Consider the following 17,098-nt stretch of genomic DNA (forward strand, 5'->3'; position numbering starts at 1 on the left):
GGTAGCCATTTGGTGCAATGCATTTTGGACTTGGCCATTAGGAACTGCACCTTCTCTGGGACGACCCTAAGGTACTTACCTGGGGGCAGACTGATGCTAACTTGCCATGCGTCCTCCTCACCACTGGCGACTTGAAGTGTTTTGCCTTTTGCAAACACTGAAGCTCTGAAAGTTATAGTGGCACCTTGGTCAGGTTGCTGCAATCTAGATAAATTTGGGAGTTCTTTATTATATTAAAGTCTCTTTATTAATACAGATTGAGGGGAAGAGGAAGAAAGAAGCAGCTTGGTTTTTCTCTGCCATAAACAAACATGTTGGTGCTGTTTTCCTTCAGACATGCCCTTTGTGCAGAGCTGCCCTTCCCTGGGGCTGTGTGGGCGTTAACTGTGCTTAGACAGCGATTGTTCCAGCTGCCTGCCCTACTGCTTGGGTTTCACATGAACATTTCATGCAGTGCACCTGGTTTGCCAACTGCAGCCAGACTTTGTGCGAAATTGTATTTTACCACTTTTTAAAAGGTTATGAGCTGTCAAACCTGGAGGCCACTTGGTTATTCAGGGGTATGTTTGGAATAAGACCACCCGGATTTGTTCTTTGCTGACCAAGGCCCTGTTCCCTGGCGTTCGTGGCAACCCAGCACTCCGCTCCAGCCAAGCTTTCCGTCAGCCCTGGGATGGGACCAAGTTCAGGGTTTTTTCCTGCTCTGCAGAAAGCAGATTTTAGCTGAGATTGTCCTACTGAAAGACAACTGTGACCCTGCAGTTAAAGATGTCTTCATCTTTAGGAAAGTAGAGTATCTTTGCCCTGTCATCTGTGTGGGGCGAGGAGAGGACAGCCAGGTGTCCTGCTAATACGTTTTTGGAATTGCTTTTAGACTCCATGTGATTGCTTCCTAACTGACACAGGCTGGGCTCAGCTCTCAACAAACAGACTTCAGAGAATGCTGGGGGTGAGGGGTGACCTAGAAGCCATCTAGGAAAGGGCCAGAGAAAACAAGCTGAAACCGATTATGGGTTCTGTTTCTCTAGCTGGAACTATCCTCTCATGGGCTCATTCGTAATCAGAAATTAGTGTAATTCAAAGACAGAATGTGTAATATGTGACAAAAGTCAGCAGGAATAAACCATTATGTTTTTTTCAAGGATAAATAACCTTATGGTGTTTTCATGTTAAATAACTAGAAGATACAAACCAAAGAAGTGGGATCAAGAATTAGAATTACAAATCCCTGGGTGGTTTCCAGATGGTGCCTGACTCCTCTACATAAAGAGAGGAGGGCCAGAACCCTAGTGCCATGGTTTACACTCCTCAGAAACAGGTAAATTTTTGTTTCCTCTGTATGGTGGGTCTCCAGGTGTGGTGTGGGACCAGCAGTCACATCTCTGCATGGAGAACTTGCTGGAAATGCAAGGCAAGGCCAGCAGTGTATTTCACCATGCCCTCCCGGGGGTTCTGTTTCATGCTCTAGTTTGAGAACCACTGCTACGTGGACTTTAGGTTACAGTAAAACAACAACCCCTACAAAATGAAACATTATCCATGGCTTTGATTGTCATCATAATGTGAAATAAAATCTGATGACACTATAAACTTAGAACCCTAATCCCCCCAAAATACTGTGTAAAACAAAAAACTAGCCATCCTTAAAAGTAATATTTTTACACCATGAAGTCTCAGTTACTCTTGAGATATTACAACTATATAAAGAATATTGTTCAGCGTTAGAGAAGTGCAGATGCCATGAGCCTTGGCCTGGGTGTTTTTTTGTTTGTTAGGTTGTTTCTTAGTTTTGTTTTTAGTTCTTTTCATACCTAAGCACAGCTCCGTTCTTCTCCTGTCACCCCCTCTGATAAAAGACATGTGCATCTGCCTGGGGTAGGAAAAGTTTGTAACTGCTGGAAGATCTGAATTATAAATTGTGCTTTCTCTGGCAGAGCAAGTTATATGAATTCTTAAACCCCCGAGTAGCCTGATATGGTTTGGCTGTGTCCACATTCAAATCTCAACTTGAATTGTATCTCCTAGAATTTGCACATGTTGTGGGAGGGTCCCAGGGGGAGGTAATTGAATCATGGGGGCTGGTCTTTCCCATGTTATTCTTGTGGTAGTGAATAAATCTCATGAGATCTGATGGGTTTTATCAGATTTCCACTTTTGCTTCCTCCTCATTTCTCTCTTGCTGCTGCCATGTAAGAAGTGCCTTTCACCCTCCGCCATGATTCTCCCCAGCCATGTGGAACTGTAAGTCCAACTAAACCTCTTTTTCTTCCCAGTCTCAGGTATGTCTTTGTCAGCAGTGTAAAAACGGACTAATATAGTAAATTGGTACCAGTAGAGTGGGGCATTGCTGAAAAGAAACCCGAAAATGTGGCAGCGACTTTGGAACTGGGTAACAGGCAGAGGTTGGAACAGTTAAGAGGGCTCAAGAAAACAGGAAAATGTGGGAAAGTTTGGAACTTCCTAGAGACTTGTGGAATGGCTTTGACCAAAAGCCTGATAGCGATATGGACAATAAGGTCCAGGCTGAGGTGGTCTCAGATGGAGATGAAGAACTTGTTGGGAACTGGTGCAAAGGTGACTCTTCTTATGTTCTAGCAGAGATTGGCTGCATTTTCCCTTGTCCTAGAGATTTGTGGAGCTTTGAACTTGTGAGAGATGATTTCAGGTATCTGGCAGAAGAAATTTCTAAGCAGCAAAGCATTCAAAATGTGACTTAGGTTCTGTTAAAAGCATTCCATTTAAAAAGGGAAACAGAGCATAAAAGTTCAGAAAATTTGCAGCTTAATGATACAGTAGAAAAGAAAACCCCATTTTCTGGGGAGAAATTCAAGCCGGCTGCAGAAATTTGCCTAAGTAGCAAAGAGCCTAATGTTAATCTCCAAGACCATGGGGAAAGTGTCTCCAGGCCATGTCAGAGACCTTCACAGCAGCCCCTCCCATCACAGGCCCGGAGGCCCAGGAGGAAAAAGTGGTTTCGTGGGCCAGGCCTGGGGTCCCCGTGCTGTGTGCAGCCTAGGGACTTGGGGCCCTGTGTCCCAGCCACTCTAGCCATGACTGAAAGGGGCCAATGTACAGCTTGGGCTGTGGCTTCAGAGGGTGGAAGCCCCAAGCCTTGGCAGCATCCATGTGGTGTTGAGCCTGCAGGTGCACAGAAGTCAAGAATTGAGGTTTGGGAACCTCCACCTAGATTTCAGAAGATGTATGGAAACACCTGGATGCCCAGGCAGAAGATTGTTGCAGGGGCAGGGCCCTCATGGAGAACATCTGCTACAGTAGTGCAGAAGGGAAATATGGGGTTGGATCCCCCACACAGAGTCCCTACTGGGGCACTGCCTAGTGGAGTTGTGAGAAGAGGGCCACCATCCTCCAGACCCCAGAATGGTAGATCCACTTACAGTTTGCACCATGCACCTGGAAAAGCCACAGACACTCAATGCCAGCCCGTGAAAGTGACACGGGTGGCTGTACCCTGCAAAGCCACAGGGGCAGAGCTGCCCAAGACCATGAGAACCCACCTCTTGCTGTCAGCGTGAATTGGATGTGAGACATGGAGTCAAAGGAGACTATTTTGGAGCTTTAAAGTGTGACTGGACCGCTAGATTTCAGACTTGCATGGGGCCTTGTAGCCCCTTTGTTTTGGCCAATTTCTCCCATTTGGAACGGCTGTATTTACCCAATACCTGTATCCCCATTGTATCTAGGAAATAACTAGCTTGGTTTTGATTTTACAGGCTCGATTGATGGAAGGGACTTTTCCTTGTCTCAGATGAGACTTTGAACTGTGGACTTTTGGATTAATGCTGAAATGAGTTAAGACTCTGGGGGGACTGTTGGGAAGGCATGATTGGTTTTGAAATGTGAGGACATGAGATTTGGAAGGCACAGGAGTGGAATTATATGGTTTGGCTGTGTCCCCATTCAACTCTTAACTTGAATTGTATCTCCCAGAATTCCTATGTGTTGTGAGGGACCCAGGGGGAGGTAAATGAATCATGGAGGCCAGTCTTTCCAGTGCTATTCTTGTGATAGTGAAAAAGTCTCATGACATCTGATGGGTTTATCAGGGGTTTCCACTTTTGCTTCCTCCTCATTTCTCTCTTGCTGCTGCCATGTAAGAAGTGCCTTTCGCACTCCACCATGATCCTCCCCATCTATGTGGAACTATAAGTCAAGTTAAAGCTCCTTTTCTTCCCAGTCTCAAGTATATCTTTATTGGCAGCATAAAAATGGACCAATACATAACCATACTGTGTATGCAAAATATTACACAGCACAGAGTTTCAACTGAGACAATGAGCTTGGGAGAACAGACAGACCAGAACAGAAAGGAATTGAGTCCTTCATTCTCCTGCTCACTGAAGTGCTGGCAAACAAGACTATTGTCCAAGCAAATTGGTAGTTGAGAGAGCCTGCCCTAAATTCTATGTGGGATGAGGTGATGAGGCTACATAAGGCCCTTAAGGGCAGAGAGATCTTGATCATTCCATTTGCCATCATCATCCTCACTGATATTAATTTCTATGTGCCAGGCACTGTTCTAAGTACTTTGTCTGTACTAACACATAGAATTCTAAAAATGAGAAGTTTCCTCATCTGTTACCTCAAATCTGCAGGTAAGGAAATTGGGACACAGAAAAGTCATTTTCCAAAGGTCACACAGGTGGTGAGAGGCAGAGCTGCTTACTGTGACCCTCATGCCTAGCATGGAATGTGCCATATCAGAGCTTGCTAAGTCCTTAGCTTGATTTCTTCCAGACATAATAGCTAGGGAGAAAAGGTGATGGCAAATAAACATACTGACCAGCCTCGCCAGAAAAACGAGTGCTTAGAGAGTTAGGGTTATATGTATCCTCTAATAAAAGTAGATCATCTCCCCTACCCGAGGGAGAAACATGGACTGTGTCGCTTTGGCAGAGGGACACAGTTTGCAAGGCTGAGGGGTCCAGTTCCACAGGTGGACAGTGACTCGATTCTACTCATGGCTTTGCTGTGCAGCAAAACTCATTTGCCATCATTCCAAAGGTCCCAAAATGTTAAAAGGCAAGACCTGAGGCAAAAATGAAACTCACAGGAAGGGAAGGCCTGTCCATGCCACCATAATAGGTCACTGTCCTAGAGGACAAATTTCAAATCAGTAAATGATCCTTGGCACCTCCAGGTGTCAGCTGTATGCCCACCTGCCCAGGTGCTGCTACACGGAGCGTTAGCAGCAGCTGTTTGTGCAGGGGCAGGCTGAGCCTGAGCAAGCATCACCACAGATGCACCTCAGAGAGGGGGCAACGGGCTCCAGAAGCCAGTGTGGGCACGCACTTCCGATTCCAGCCTTTTTGGATGGTGTTTTCTCCCCACCTCCCTTCCCAGCCCACTTGCTCACATACCATCAGATGCTTTCTCCGGGCACAGTAAGATTGGCTGGCCTTCGAAGAGGTCAGTAACTCTAAACTTCCTGAAAGTTTTATCTAAACAGTAGCCAATAGTTCTGGCCAATATTTGATGCAAATCTGATGTGTGGGGTAGGTCTTTGACCAAGGCTGTAGGGACGCTGTGAGGAGCAAAACATTTTCATTCAGTTCTCAACCCGACGAGGGAAATACTGTTGAGGCCAATTTTACACCTGAAAACTGGGGCATGCAGCAATAAAGAAATTTGTCTAAGGCTACAACTAGTAAGTGGTAGAGACAGAATTGGAGCCCAGGTTGGCCTGGACCATACAAGGCCTCCATGAAGAGAAAACACACTGGCCTGACTTCAGTGGTGGCAAGCAGATGTCTCACTAAGCCATCCCTCTAACATGAGAAGTGGTAACATAAGGCTGAGGAGTGGGGAGAGGGGTCACAAAAGCGGTGCCAGTTAGTGGCAGATTAAAGCACTGAACTAGAAGTACCTGGGATAAAGCATGGATATCAGTTGCCTTGGACTTGACCGCATTTCAAGTCCACTGTAGGGTTCAAGAGATTTACTGGCTCAGGGTTTCACACAGGTCCGCCTTGCTGATAAATGTTTTGGAGCTTTTGTGTATTTGGCTGGAAATAAGCAAAAAGTAAATGAGCCAAACCCCTTACTGTATAAACCCAGAAAAGCCTGGAGACTTAGTCTGGGGAGCTCAGGATGAGAATGAAAATTGTGGCCTCTGAATGCCACTCCCATGGCTGCCAGCACCCCTTGTTCCTGAGTTAACACCAGAGCTGGATGGAGGCTGGTGGTCTTGGGGTCTTGGGGGGCATGGGGTCCTAGAGCTGGCTCTCCTGGGAGCCTTTCTGCTCCTTAGGTAGAGTGGGGCCTCCTGCCTTGAGGCTTCCATTGTAGCCCTGCACGCTGGCCTTTTTTCACAACCGAAGCTGTATCCATCCTGGGGATGAGGGTATCCTAAGGGCAGGACAGGCCCCTCCCCAGTGCCTGGCACTGGGCCAGAACCCTAAGGGCAGCTCCACACTGTGAGTAGGGGCCTGAGCCCAGACTGCAGAAGGACAAGACAAAGGCAGGCCCGGCAGGCAGCCTGGCAGCCACAGGAGAGCTCCGGATACCCTCCAGGACTGGCAGGGCAGCTGTTAAGCCCTGGCTCCATGGGCACATATCAGCGCCAGTCCCTGCAGCCCCCTTCCTCAGGGTCCAGCACTCCGACCTGGCCAACCCACAGCCAGAGAGCGCTGGGCAGAGCTTCTTGCCAAGGAAGGCTCTTGCCATTTCTAAGCAGGTGCTCTGGCTCTGTAGGAAAGAGGGAAACTTCTCTGCGGATATGTGGGGGAGGGAGGGAGAAAGGGGAAGGCCTGTTCATGCAGGTGCAGCAGGGCCTTTTGAGTCGCTCCAGAACTAGTCTGGGGACTTGGGGTGGGAAATGGGTTGGGTAGATGAACTAGGGAAGTCCACTTGTTGCCAGGTAAGTTTAGTGGAGGATAAACAAGCAATTCTACCTAAAGAGTCACAATAAAGAGCCCTTGGTACAAGATCCTATGGGATTTAAGGCGAGGAGCCGAAGTCAGCATGCAGTATCGGGAATGCTTCCAGAGACAGACACCTCTAATATTTTTGAAGGCTGCCACGGGGTTTGTGTGTGGACAGGGAAAGGGCATTCCAGCCAAGGCACATGCATAAGCATGAGAGAGTAGGTGGGTGCATGGATGGGTGAAGTTGGGGCTGGTGGGATCCAGGAGCCAACAAACAAAGCTCCTGCCAATAATACCCACACAAGAATCCTGTGCCCAGAGGCAGTTTGGAAGACTAAGAAGTCCACAGTCGCATCATTGCCCTCCTCTCCTGGGTCATAGGCCTCTTCTTGGCACACCCGGAAAAGAGGTGAAAACAAACAGCTGCCCAGGACACCTATCTAGGATGGAGGCCTCTTCCCCACTACCCCAGGGGCCAGGCCATGGCCCTGAGGGTTTCTTCTGCCTCCCCGCAGAACAGAGCCATAACCCACTTTAAATTACAACTCGGTACACACTTGCAGAAGAAGCATTTCTCAAAACCTAACCTACCCTTGGCTTGTATAAAGCACTCTAATTTTTATTTTAATTTAATGCTGGTCTCAACCCACAAAATTGCTTTTATAACCCATGAGTGAATTGTGCCTGCAGTTTGGAAACACTGCCCTGGAAAGGGATCTGCCTGCTCTTCTCCAGCCCCACTTCCCAGAAGAAAAACCGAAATGAGGGCCCCCGCGTCCTGGTGAAGGTCAGTGGCAGGCAGGCCAAGCAGGGCCTCCAGAGCTGCTCGAGGGCCTCCAAGGGAGGTGAGCTGCAGAGGGACCCAGGAGGGTGGAAGGATGCCGGCTGGAAGTCACAGAGGGCCAGGTTCAAATCCTGCCTCCGCTTTTGATTGGCTCCCAGACTTTGGATCTATCTGTGAATTAACCTTTGAGCCTCGGACTCCTCGTGCGTTAGCCTGGTATAATAGTCTCTCCCTCGCAGTGTTGCCGCAGTGTTGCCGTATGGATTCAGGGTGATTTAATGACCTCAACAGAGCTCTGGTACATTCGCGTAGCTGGCAGGGCAAGGCGAGGGACAGCCCAACGAAGGCAGGTCCTTGAAGTCCTGGTTAACACTGGTTTCCAAAATTCGAGCCGGCCTGCGGTTTTTCCAGCACGCCTGAAAGCTGGGGACACTCATGTACCAGGTACTCATTCCTGCACACCCTGCCCCACGGACGTGAGGGTCCCTAGGTCGCCCCACTTCCTCCCCATCCCTCCGGCCAGCTCCAGCTCCAGCTCATCCTCCCAGTCTGGCTCGGCGCGCCGCCTCCACAGCACTTTTCACCAAGGCCCGGGACCGTGCGGTGCACCAGTAGGCCCCGTCCGCCTCCCCAGCCGTGCGTTTCTCAAGGGCAGGGTGAGCCCAGCAGTGTGTGTGCGTGTACGCGTGCGCGCGTGTGCTGGGGGCGGGGTTTGCAAAACCCCCGCGAGCCCGCCCGCCCTCCACCCTCAGGCTGCAGGCCCCCGCGGCTCTAACAGCTGGTGCCCTGCTGCACACACCCCGCCTCGCGGAAGCGGCCTTGGCACGAAGGCCCTGGCGACCCCCAGGCAGGGCAACGGGCCGCTCCCCTCTCACCCCCGCCCGCGCGAGGCCCCGCGGGAGGACGCGGACAGAGGCTGTTGGCCGTGCTGCCTGGCCCCACGCCTCCTGTCTGCGCGGCGGGAACACTCCGCGGGCGGCCGCGTGGCCGGGAAGGCGCGGCTGGCGCGGAGCCTGCGGGTGCAGAACAAGCGGCCGCCCGCTGCCTGCCCTGGCCGGTAGGGACCGCCCGCCCCGCCAGCGAGACTTGGGGGGGCACCAGAGTCGCTGCGAGGTTGCCTCTAGTGGCCTGAGGGCGGGGCGGGCGTGGGGCAGCTGCCGAGGGCACAGTCGCCTCCTGGTCGCAGGGCCCGCGACAGACCCCGATTCTCCCTCCCGGGACACTGGGTGCCAGCTGCGGATATCTCTCTGCCGCTGCACCCCGCAGCGACAGAGGGGGCCCCCGGGAAAGAGGGGAAAACCAGCCGCCGCCCGGGACGCTGGTTCTGCGGGTGGCTTCTGAAAATGCCCCCAAGCCCCGAGGAGACTGAGGTGCCTGAGGCAAAGGGGTGCCACTTTGTGCTCCGTGTAGTCCCAGTGTCAGGGGCCTTCTGTGAACCGCGGGAGGGACATAAGTTAGACACCGGGAAAACCCACACCTTTGCACGTGGCTGTTTCGTTTCTGTGCCTGAGCCACTTGGCCCTTGCTGTAGCTTCCTACTCGTTTTACAAAGCCCTGCTTGTGCTCACCTGCCCGGTTGGCGCCCTTGCCAACTACCCGGCCAACCACGAATCACGGCCCCAGGCTGTCCACAGGCTACCCACAGGCTACACCGGCTGCACCTCCTCTTGCAGCATACCCTGCATCCGGCGCTGTAATGTGTGTGTGCCTCCCCCTGGGGTGGGGCCCCTTGAGGCTGCGGGTCTTTCTTAAGTCCGGGGGCTCTTGCCTGGCCTAGTCCTGGTTCCTGGTTAATAAGCTCTCAGTAAGAAGGTTCTGATGGCCCAGGCACTATGGCTCAGGCCAGCACTTTGGGAGGCTGAGTCGGGCGGATCACATGAGGTCAGGAGTTCGAGACCAGCCTGGCCAACATAGTGAAACCCTGTCTCTACCAAAAATACAAAAATTAGCTAGACGTAGTGGCAGGCGCCTGTAGTCCCAGCTACTCGGGAGGCTGGGGAAGGAGAATCACTTGAGCCCAGGAAGCGGAGGTTACAGTGAGCTGATACCGTGCCATTGCACTCCAAGCCTGGGCAACAGAGTGAGACACTGTCTCAAAAAAAAAAAAAAAAAAAAAAAAGGTTCTGATGTTCCAGTGTGTGAGGTAGGGCTGCCCCAGGCCTTCGAGGTCAGCAGCTCCCCAGGCAGGCAGATGCAGGCAGTTGGGGAAGGTCAAACTGGAGGCTGGAGGAACCAAAGCCCCCTCCCATTTCCACACAAGGCAGGGCCTGCACATCAGGCTGCCCCAGGGAGGAGCTGGGATGCCAGCGCCTTTGCCTCCTTGGAATTAGGTCACCGTCCAGAGGCCTGGGAGCCTCCAGTGTCCTGCGTGCCTTGTGCCCCTCCCCTAGCACCAAGCCTTTTCTGGCATGGGGAGGCAGCTGCAGTGGGAAAAGTGGGCCCCAAGTCAGAGGGGCAGGATTGCATGCCCTGTCACTGCTGCTGAACTTGGTTCCCCATCTATGCAAAATGAAGACAATGAGCAGGACATACCTGGCAGGACTATTTAAGGACTAAGTATGTCACCAGCCTGGGAGGTGATACGCCTGAGGCTTTTTCCCATCCTCCCAGCCCCAGCCACCCCCTTCCACCTCCTCCCACCTGGGAAGGCAAGTTGTCCTTTTCAGAGAAAAATGGAGCTGTCTTTGGCCCCCAGGAGCTTTTCTCAACATGAAATTTCTCCAGTTTCGTGACCTTAAGCCAAGAATTGCAGTATAGGAGGAGCCAGCGTTTCCCCACACTTGAAGTTTCTTGCTGTGGGCTCATTTCTACACTTTGAAGAGTGCCAGTGCCCTCTTCACAGCCTGAAGCCCCAAGCACTTGTTCCTCTGGCCCCTCTGCTCACCTGCCAGATCCCCCTAATTCCTCCTTCACCCCCCCACCCCATTCTGTGAGCCATGGGGCTCAGCCCCTCCCTCTCCTCCCATGGGCATCATGAAGACAGGGTTCTACTTGGCTCCTGCTGCAAAGGCCCTGGGTGGGGGAACACACTCCCAACACTGCACAGGACTGCCTCCCCACCCCCACGACCTTGTCCCTGGGCCACAGGCCTGCTTCAGTGTTCTTGCCCAATGAAAGCTGCCCTGACACTCTTTTAAACCCAATTCTGCTGAAGGTTGGGTTTCTTGGTTCCAGGATTTTTTTTTTTTTAACCACAGCTGGCACCCTGGCCAGTTCTAAAACAGCCCTGAACTTCCTATTCCACTCCTCAGTTGTGCCTGGCTAGAGCCCCTTGGCTTCTTCTCTCCTGGTCATAAACCTTGTCCAGGGCTTTTCTTTTGCCAAAGGACGGTCTGGAGGCTTCTGCATCTACCCTGGCTGTCACCCTAACCCGTGGCCTCCCCAGCCTTTCCTCTGGCATGCCCACCACCAGCACCCGTGCCTTCCCCCACTCCCTGGTCCTGCCCATGGCTAGTGAGGATCAAGTGAGTGTCCAGCCGAGAATTTAGCAACTCAGAGTGAGAGAAGCTTTAGTTTGCTTTTTAATAAGTTAAGACTGACACATGGCCATCCACTCCCAAAGAGTCCCAGCCCTCCAGGCAGCACTGAGGCCCAGGCAGATGGCCCAGCCCCGCTCTCTGCAGCTTCCCTGCTGCCCACCCACCCACCTGCCCACCGACAGCACTGCCAGGAGGTCTGGGCAGAAAGCATGCAGCTGTGATGGCCAGGCACCTGCTGCAGCCCTGTGTCCAAGCTGGACAGAACTAAGATGGAGGCTGCCACAGGTCAGGTTGCAGCAACTCTTGCCTCCACCTGGGCAGAGGCAGCAGCCGGGGTGGCATGGGGCTGGTCTGGCTAGTCCCACTAGCTGGATCCTGGCTACCACAGTAGCACGTCCTGAAATTGGTCTTTGTTGTTGTTGTTGTTGTTTTCAACTTTATGTATAAAAAAAATTTCCTAGAAATTTTTAATATTCTGGCTACCAGATAACATCTCCCAGAATTCACACACCCCAAAGGGGCATAAAACTCCTGCCAGACCACACGTTCTGATTTTGGTTTGGCATATATGGTCAATGGCTGTAAGGCTGGTACTCCGGGACACTTTGCCCATTTCTGGATAAAGGGCAAGGGCAGTGAATGGAGTAGGGAGGAACGTGGCTGAAATAGGGAAGGGTCAAGGCCAATATGGACATGTGTTTTCTTTGGCTCCACAGTGTTGGAGGCTGTAGCCTTTGACCAGGAGTGGGACCAGGAGGTGAGGCCGGCTCTCAGGCATCAACCAAAGGATCCACTGAATCTCCCTTCTCCCCCTGCCAGCAAAGGTACAAGTAGATATTGACACCCCCTCAGACATGGAAGGAGACCCGTTTTTTTCTTTTTCTAGTTCTGGATAAATGGCCTTAAACAAAATATGCAAACAGGCTCCTTGCGTCTCCCAAAGGCAGCCCACCACAGAAGCCCTGCCACAGCCCAAGGGGTTAGATGCTGCCAGGATCTGTTTCCGCCACAGAGCAGCTCTGTGCAGCACGTTCCTGCCAACCACCCCGAGTGCTTCAGGGCTTCCGAGGCGGTGACAGTGAGGGCAGCGGCACTTCTGGGTCACCGTGGGACAGGTCTCTGCCTCAGGACACGGATTGACAAGCTCTCTGAGTGGGCCAGGAGCTCCTTAATGTGAGCCAAGCCCAGCCCTGCCACCTTGGCCCCGTTCACCTCGAGGATCTCATCGCCCACCCCCAGCAGCCCTGAGTACAGCTTGGCCGTGCTCACGTCAGCCATCTCCTGCACGTAGATCCCTGCAGAGGAAAACAGGAGAATTTCACAATGACACCCAAATCGAAGAAGTGCATCTCTGGAATGCTGACCATGTTAATGAGGTGCTGTTTGTGTGGCACAGGGAGGAGGTGCTCATACCAGGCACTTCTCTGTGCGCATGCACACATACACACACCCCTCATTATTCCACCTCACAACCACAACTGGCTTTAGACATAGATACAGTGCGCCTCCTCCATGGTCTAACTCCATTCCACTGTCTCTGCTTTTAAAGTGGAAATGCTCCTAGTGCAAATAACGTGTTAAACTGTTGTCATTTATTTATACCTGACAGTGAGTGAGCTAATCTTTTTCTGAGATGAGCTTTTCTTGTAGAATTGGGAGGAAAATAGTTTTTAAAAATTAGGAACCATACCTACTCAGTGCCTGGCACTATGATCTAGTTGCTGCCTCAGGTCACCCAGGCCCAGCGTAAAGGCCAGGGTCGTGGGAAGGTATCATCGGAAGAGCAAAAGTGGCTGAGCCACATCCTAGCCTGGTTTGCTGCACTCTATTGCCAAAGACTGACACTGGCCTCAGTCTTACTCAGATATGGTTCCTCAATTGGGATGGGGAAGCATCTGAGCAAAAAACCCCAGGAAAAATAAAAATTCTAGCCACATATTTCAAAGCTGCGGTGGCTCCCTCTCCTCTTCTGCACATGCCCCCTCCTCCCCACCCCAAAGAGGCCCTGCCTGGGTCTAGAAGGTGCCAAGAGCCAGCCTGCAGGAACCAGCTTCTCTGCTTCTTTCCCAGGCTCCGGCTCTCAGGGAACCCCCCCATCAGTGCGCCAGGCCCTGTGGGGCTTGGGCTGGCTGGGCTGGGAAGCATCCAGCTGAGGAGGCCCCCTGCCCGCAACCCCCCCCGCCAGCCTCAACCGCGGCTGGAAACCTTTCAAATTCCCCTCCAGCTGCTCCCACCTGGGAGAGTAAGTGAGGTGCTGGCTCTCCCAGGGCAGGCTGGACCCCCTGATGCCCATGCTTCATGCTGGGTGGACACAGGGGCTGAGACACAAGCTGAGTTTGCTGGAGGGACTGCGGGGCACACCCCTGGTGTGGGCGTCAGCACTGGCGGAATTCAGTCTGCTCAGCGCAGCCTTTGGCACCCTCGCTGTTCCCAGCCCAGCTCGGCTCACTCTGCATTTCAGACATGAGGCCACTGCCCACGCGTTACTGTCTTCACTTCCTTTTCCTTGAATCAGGTTCTTAGCAGGGGCCCGAAAGGGCATCAGGTCTGCTCCTCAATCTCTGGCTTGAAACTAGTCACCACATCTTGGACTAGTGGGAAGTCCTCTCTCGGGTCCCCCAGCCCCGTAGGAGCTTTGGGCCGCCCAGCCTCTGGCCCTGACAGAAGTCAGGCATTGTAAAGCCTGCCTCTGAAGTGTGGGTTTGAAAGAGCGCTGATCTTCACCGAAGTACCTGAAAGTCTGTGGCTCTGAATTTAGTAAATCCAATCTTTGTACACATTCCCCCTCCCTGGTCTGAGGTGTAGAATCCCTTTTGTTGCTTCTTGGCCAAGCCGAGCCTTTTCTGTGGGGCTGTCTTCCCTGACAGAGTACATCTGCCATCCTGATTGTACAAGGCGTTTTCCCTCAGCCCTGTCTTTTACCTCCTCTAGATGGACATTTCACTGCTTGCCCTCCCTGTCTACGGGTTGGTGGCACGGGGAGGGGGCAGGTAAGAAGGGGCCCCTGGGGCAAACCCAGAGAGGTGTCTGATGTGCTGTGGGAGTTGCAGGTGGGGACTAATGATAAACCCTGAAAGAATGCTGCCAGAGCTAGGCCAGACACTGACGTCACACCTGCCATTTTGGGGAGACTCAGGTAGGTTTCGCAACTGAAATTCGTGACACAAATATGACAGCCTGCTGTCATAGGCATTTATTGTCTGCTGGAAATGGCCTTTGTTGAGGATGTGTGATCTCTATGTTGTATCCAATTAGAAGCAGAAGGCAAAGCCTGCTGTTCTCACAGGCTCATATAGAGTCGGATGTGAAAGCCAGCAAGTTAATACCAGCATCCTGCCGGTTCAGCGCGGGGCGCAAGCCAGCCCTCCTCACAGCCCCTTGGAGCCTGGAAGAAGCGACCCTCTGCTGTTGGAGGATGGCCTGGGGGCACAGAGGCCCCAGCACTCGCCAGGCTTCATGTGCGTGGGGACCCCTGTGTGCCATCCAGCACCCACGACGGCAGCAGGACCAGGGAGTGCCTGGGCACAACGGGGAGCTGGCACCAACTCAGGCGAGGGTGCCGGGGGCCCTGGGTCACTAGAGACCCCTGCCCATCAGAGCTCCCTGACGGGTGACGGGGAGGGGCTCCCACTGCCTACAAGGGAGCCAAAAGGGACTCTGGGGGAGGGTGGGCGGCAGAGTACAATGACCTGTTGTGTGTGCACTCACATCGACAGGTGAATGCGGATCACGCTGGTCCCTGTCTGGGGTTCTCTTCCCCAGACTTTCTCTTTCTGAAGGGGAGGGAAGAAAAATGCTAGGCCCTTTCCTGTGTGCCTTACCAAATGCTCCTTATGACTCTTCTAGGTAGGTTTTGTCATCCTCGTTTCACAGATTAGGGAACTGAGTGAGGCTCAGTGGGGATGTCGCCTGCTCTAGATCACATAGCCAGCAGAGGTGCCGGAGCACAAACATGCTGCGTTGTCTGCCTCTGCCTTCACACCACCTGTCCGGGGGGCCTGTCCTGCTCCCCTAACGGGAGAGGAAGCTACGGGAAGGCCTGTGAGGAAGGACTTTTTATCCTCCTGAGGTCCAGAGTAGGCAGAGACCTGTCCTCTCTTCCTCTTACATGTCCAGCTCATCAGCAAATAGTCAAATCAACCAGAATCCAACCCCTGTCCCCTCTCCCCTCTCCCCATCCCCACAGCCGTTCCCAGTCCAGGCACCACTGTCTCTGTCCTGGACTGCTGAAATAGCTTCAACACAGGGCTCCCTTGCTCCACCCGTGTCCCACTGGGGTCTATTCTCATAGACATTAGAGAGTCTCAGTGCTCGCTCCGAGCCCTCTAGTGGCTCCCATCTCATTCGGCATGAAAGCCAAAGCCCCTTACAGTGGCACAACCCCATCTTTCCAAACTCTGCTCCTCCCAACCCCTTGCCTGCTCTGCAGTGTCCAGCCTGACCCTCACAGTTCTCACAGGCCAGGCTCGCCCCTCCACCAGGGCTCCGCACTTGCTCTTCCCCAGACACCCATGGGGCCCCTCCCTCGCCCCATCCACGGCCGTGCTCAAGTGTCATCTTCTCAGAAAAGCCTCCCCACACTCCTCTCTATACCAGCACCTGCCACACCTGCTTTATCTGTATGTTTCTCAGAACTTTCTTTTCACCATCTGACATACGTAGCACATTATACATAACAAGAGTACACATTTTATAGATATAATCTAACTGCTCACTGGGTAATATATTCATGAGGATAGGGATTTGGTCTGTTCCATTTACTGCTGTATCCCCCGTATCTATAACACATAGTAGGTGCTTAGTGTATATTTGCTGAAACAGTGATGGAACAGACATGAGAACTCATGCTGTGGTCTGCAAATGTGGCAGCAGGCAGACTTTTTTCCAGGCTAAACAGCACTGAGCTAGGAGATCAAAGCACAGGACTCAACCCCCCATTGACAGAGCCCGGCCACAGTAGGCTTCTGTGCTCGTCTTTCTGTATCTGTCTCTCCCTTTCTCTCTCCTTCCTTCCCCTCCCCTCCTTCCCCACCCTCACATACGTGTCTTCCTTCCCTGATCCTCTGGGGAATGTCTTTTATGGGCCCTTGAGATGCATTCTGGACCACAGACCTTGGGCGTGGGCTTTGGCAAGTCACGTTGCCCTGAAAGACTCATGGATGGGGTGGAACTGAGAACTGGTCAGAGTGCAGAATGCTGTCCAGGACTTCTCCCTGCCCTTGCCTGGGTTGAATTGAGACCCAGAGCACACCCCAGTCAGAGGCCTGCAGCCAGGATTCATCTGAACATAATCATCGGGCACAGGCCTGAGGGAGGGACGGGATGCAGAGACAGACAGGCATGCTCCACGTGCCCAGACATACTCCACAGCCGGAGGAAAGGAACTGTTTCAACGCAGCCACATCAAAGGGACTACTGAGAACCAGCAGGCACAGACAGTTTCCCTCTGGCTCTCCTCTGCAAAGATGGCCTTCAAAATTCTAATTTATTTATTTCTTTTTTTTTTCCCTTTGAGATGAAGTTTTGCTGTTGTTGCCCAGGCTGGAGTGCAATGGCGCAATCTCGGCTCACTGCAACCTCTACCTCCCGGGTTCAAGCAATTCTCCTGCCTCAGCCTCCCAAGTAGCTGGGATTATAGGCATGCGCCACCACGCCCAGCTAATTTTGTATTTTTAGTAGACATGGGTTTCACCATGTGGGCCAGACTGGTCTCGAACTCCTGACCTCAGGTGATCCAGGCGCCTCGGCCTCCCAAAGTGCTGGGATTACAGGCATGAGCCACCGTGCCCGGCCTAAGATTCTAATTTCAAGATGTCATCAGACAGCAGGGGGACAGTGGAGTCAAACCTGCCAACTCTACCCCCTCCCGCACACTCCCCACCAACGCACTCTCAGCTGCAGTTGCCCAGGGCAAAGGCTCTGCAGGTGCAGACTCCTAGAGAGCCCTGGAC

At 52.6% G+C, this 17,098-nt stretch overlaps 2 protein-coding genes across 2 annotated transcripts in view; one reads left to right on the forward strand and one right to left on the reverse strand.

Moving 5' to 3' along the window:
* Positions 1 to 6,783: 6,783 nt before the first annotated feature.
* Positions 6,784 to 13,092, forward strand: LOC134759234 (atrophin-1-like). Its single transcript, XM_063710350.1, has 2 exons — positions 6,784 to 8,725; positions 11,864 to 13,092. The coding sequence occupies exons 1-2, from the start codon at positions 7,947 to 7,949 to the stop codon at positions 11,883 to 11,885; spliced, it is 801 nt and encodes a 266-aa protein (XP_063566420.1). The 5' UTR covers positions 6,784 to 7,946; the 3' UTR covers positions 11,886 to 13,092.
* The window catches only part of KIAA1614 (KIAA1614 ortholog), a 44,917-nt gene continuing 38,995 nt past the window's right edge, over positions 11,177 to 17,098 (reverse strand). The window contains exon 13 of the mRNA XM_019027407.4: positions 11,177 to 12,442. Coding sequence (XP_018882952.4) covers positions 12,249 to 12,442 — 194 coding nt within the window. The 3' untranslated portion in view covers positions 11,177 to 12,248. The remainder of the gene's footprint in view (positions 12,443 to 17,098) is intronic.

This window comes from Gorilla gorilla, chromosome 1 (genome assembly GCF_029281585.2).
Source record: "Gorilla gorilla gorilla isolate KB3781 chromosome 1, NHGRI_mGorGor1-v2.1_pri, whole genome shotgun sequence".
NCBI lineage: Eukaryota > Metazoa > Chordata > Mammalia > Primates > Hominidae > Gorilla > Gorilla gorilla.

Coding starts and splice junctions, on each gene's coding strand:
- LOC134759234 (XM_063710350.1), top strand. CDS start 7,947: ATGACCTCAACAGAGCTCTGGTACATTCGCGTAGCTGGCAGGGCAAGG. Junction 8,726..11,863: donor CCCGCTGCCTGCCCTGGCCG/GTAGGGACCGCC, acceptor TTGGCTCCACAG/TGTTGGAGGCTGTAGCCTTT.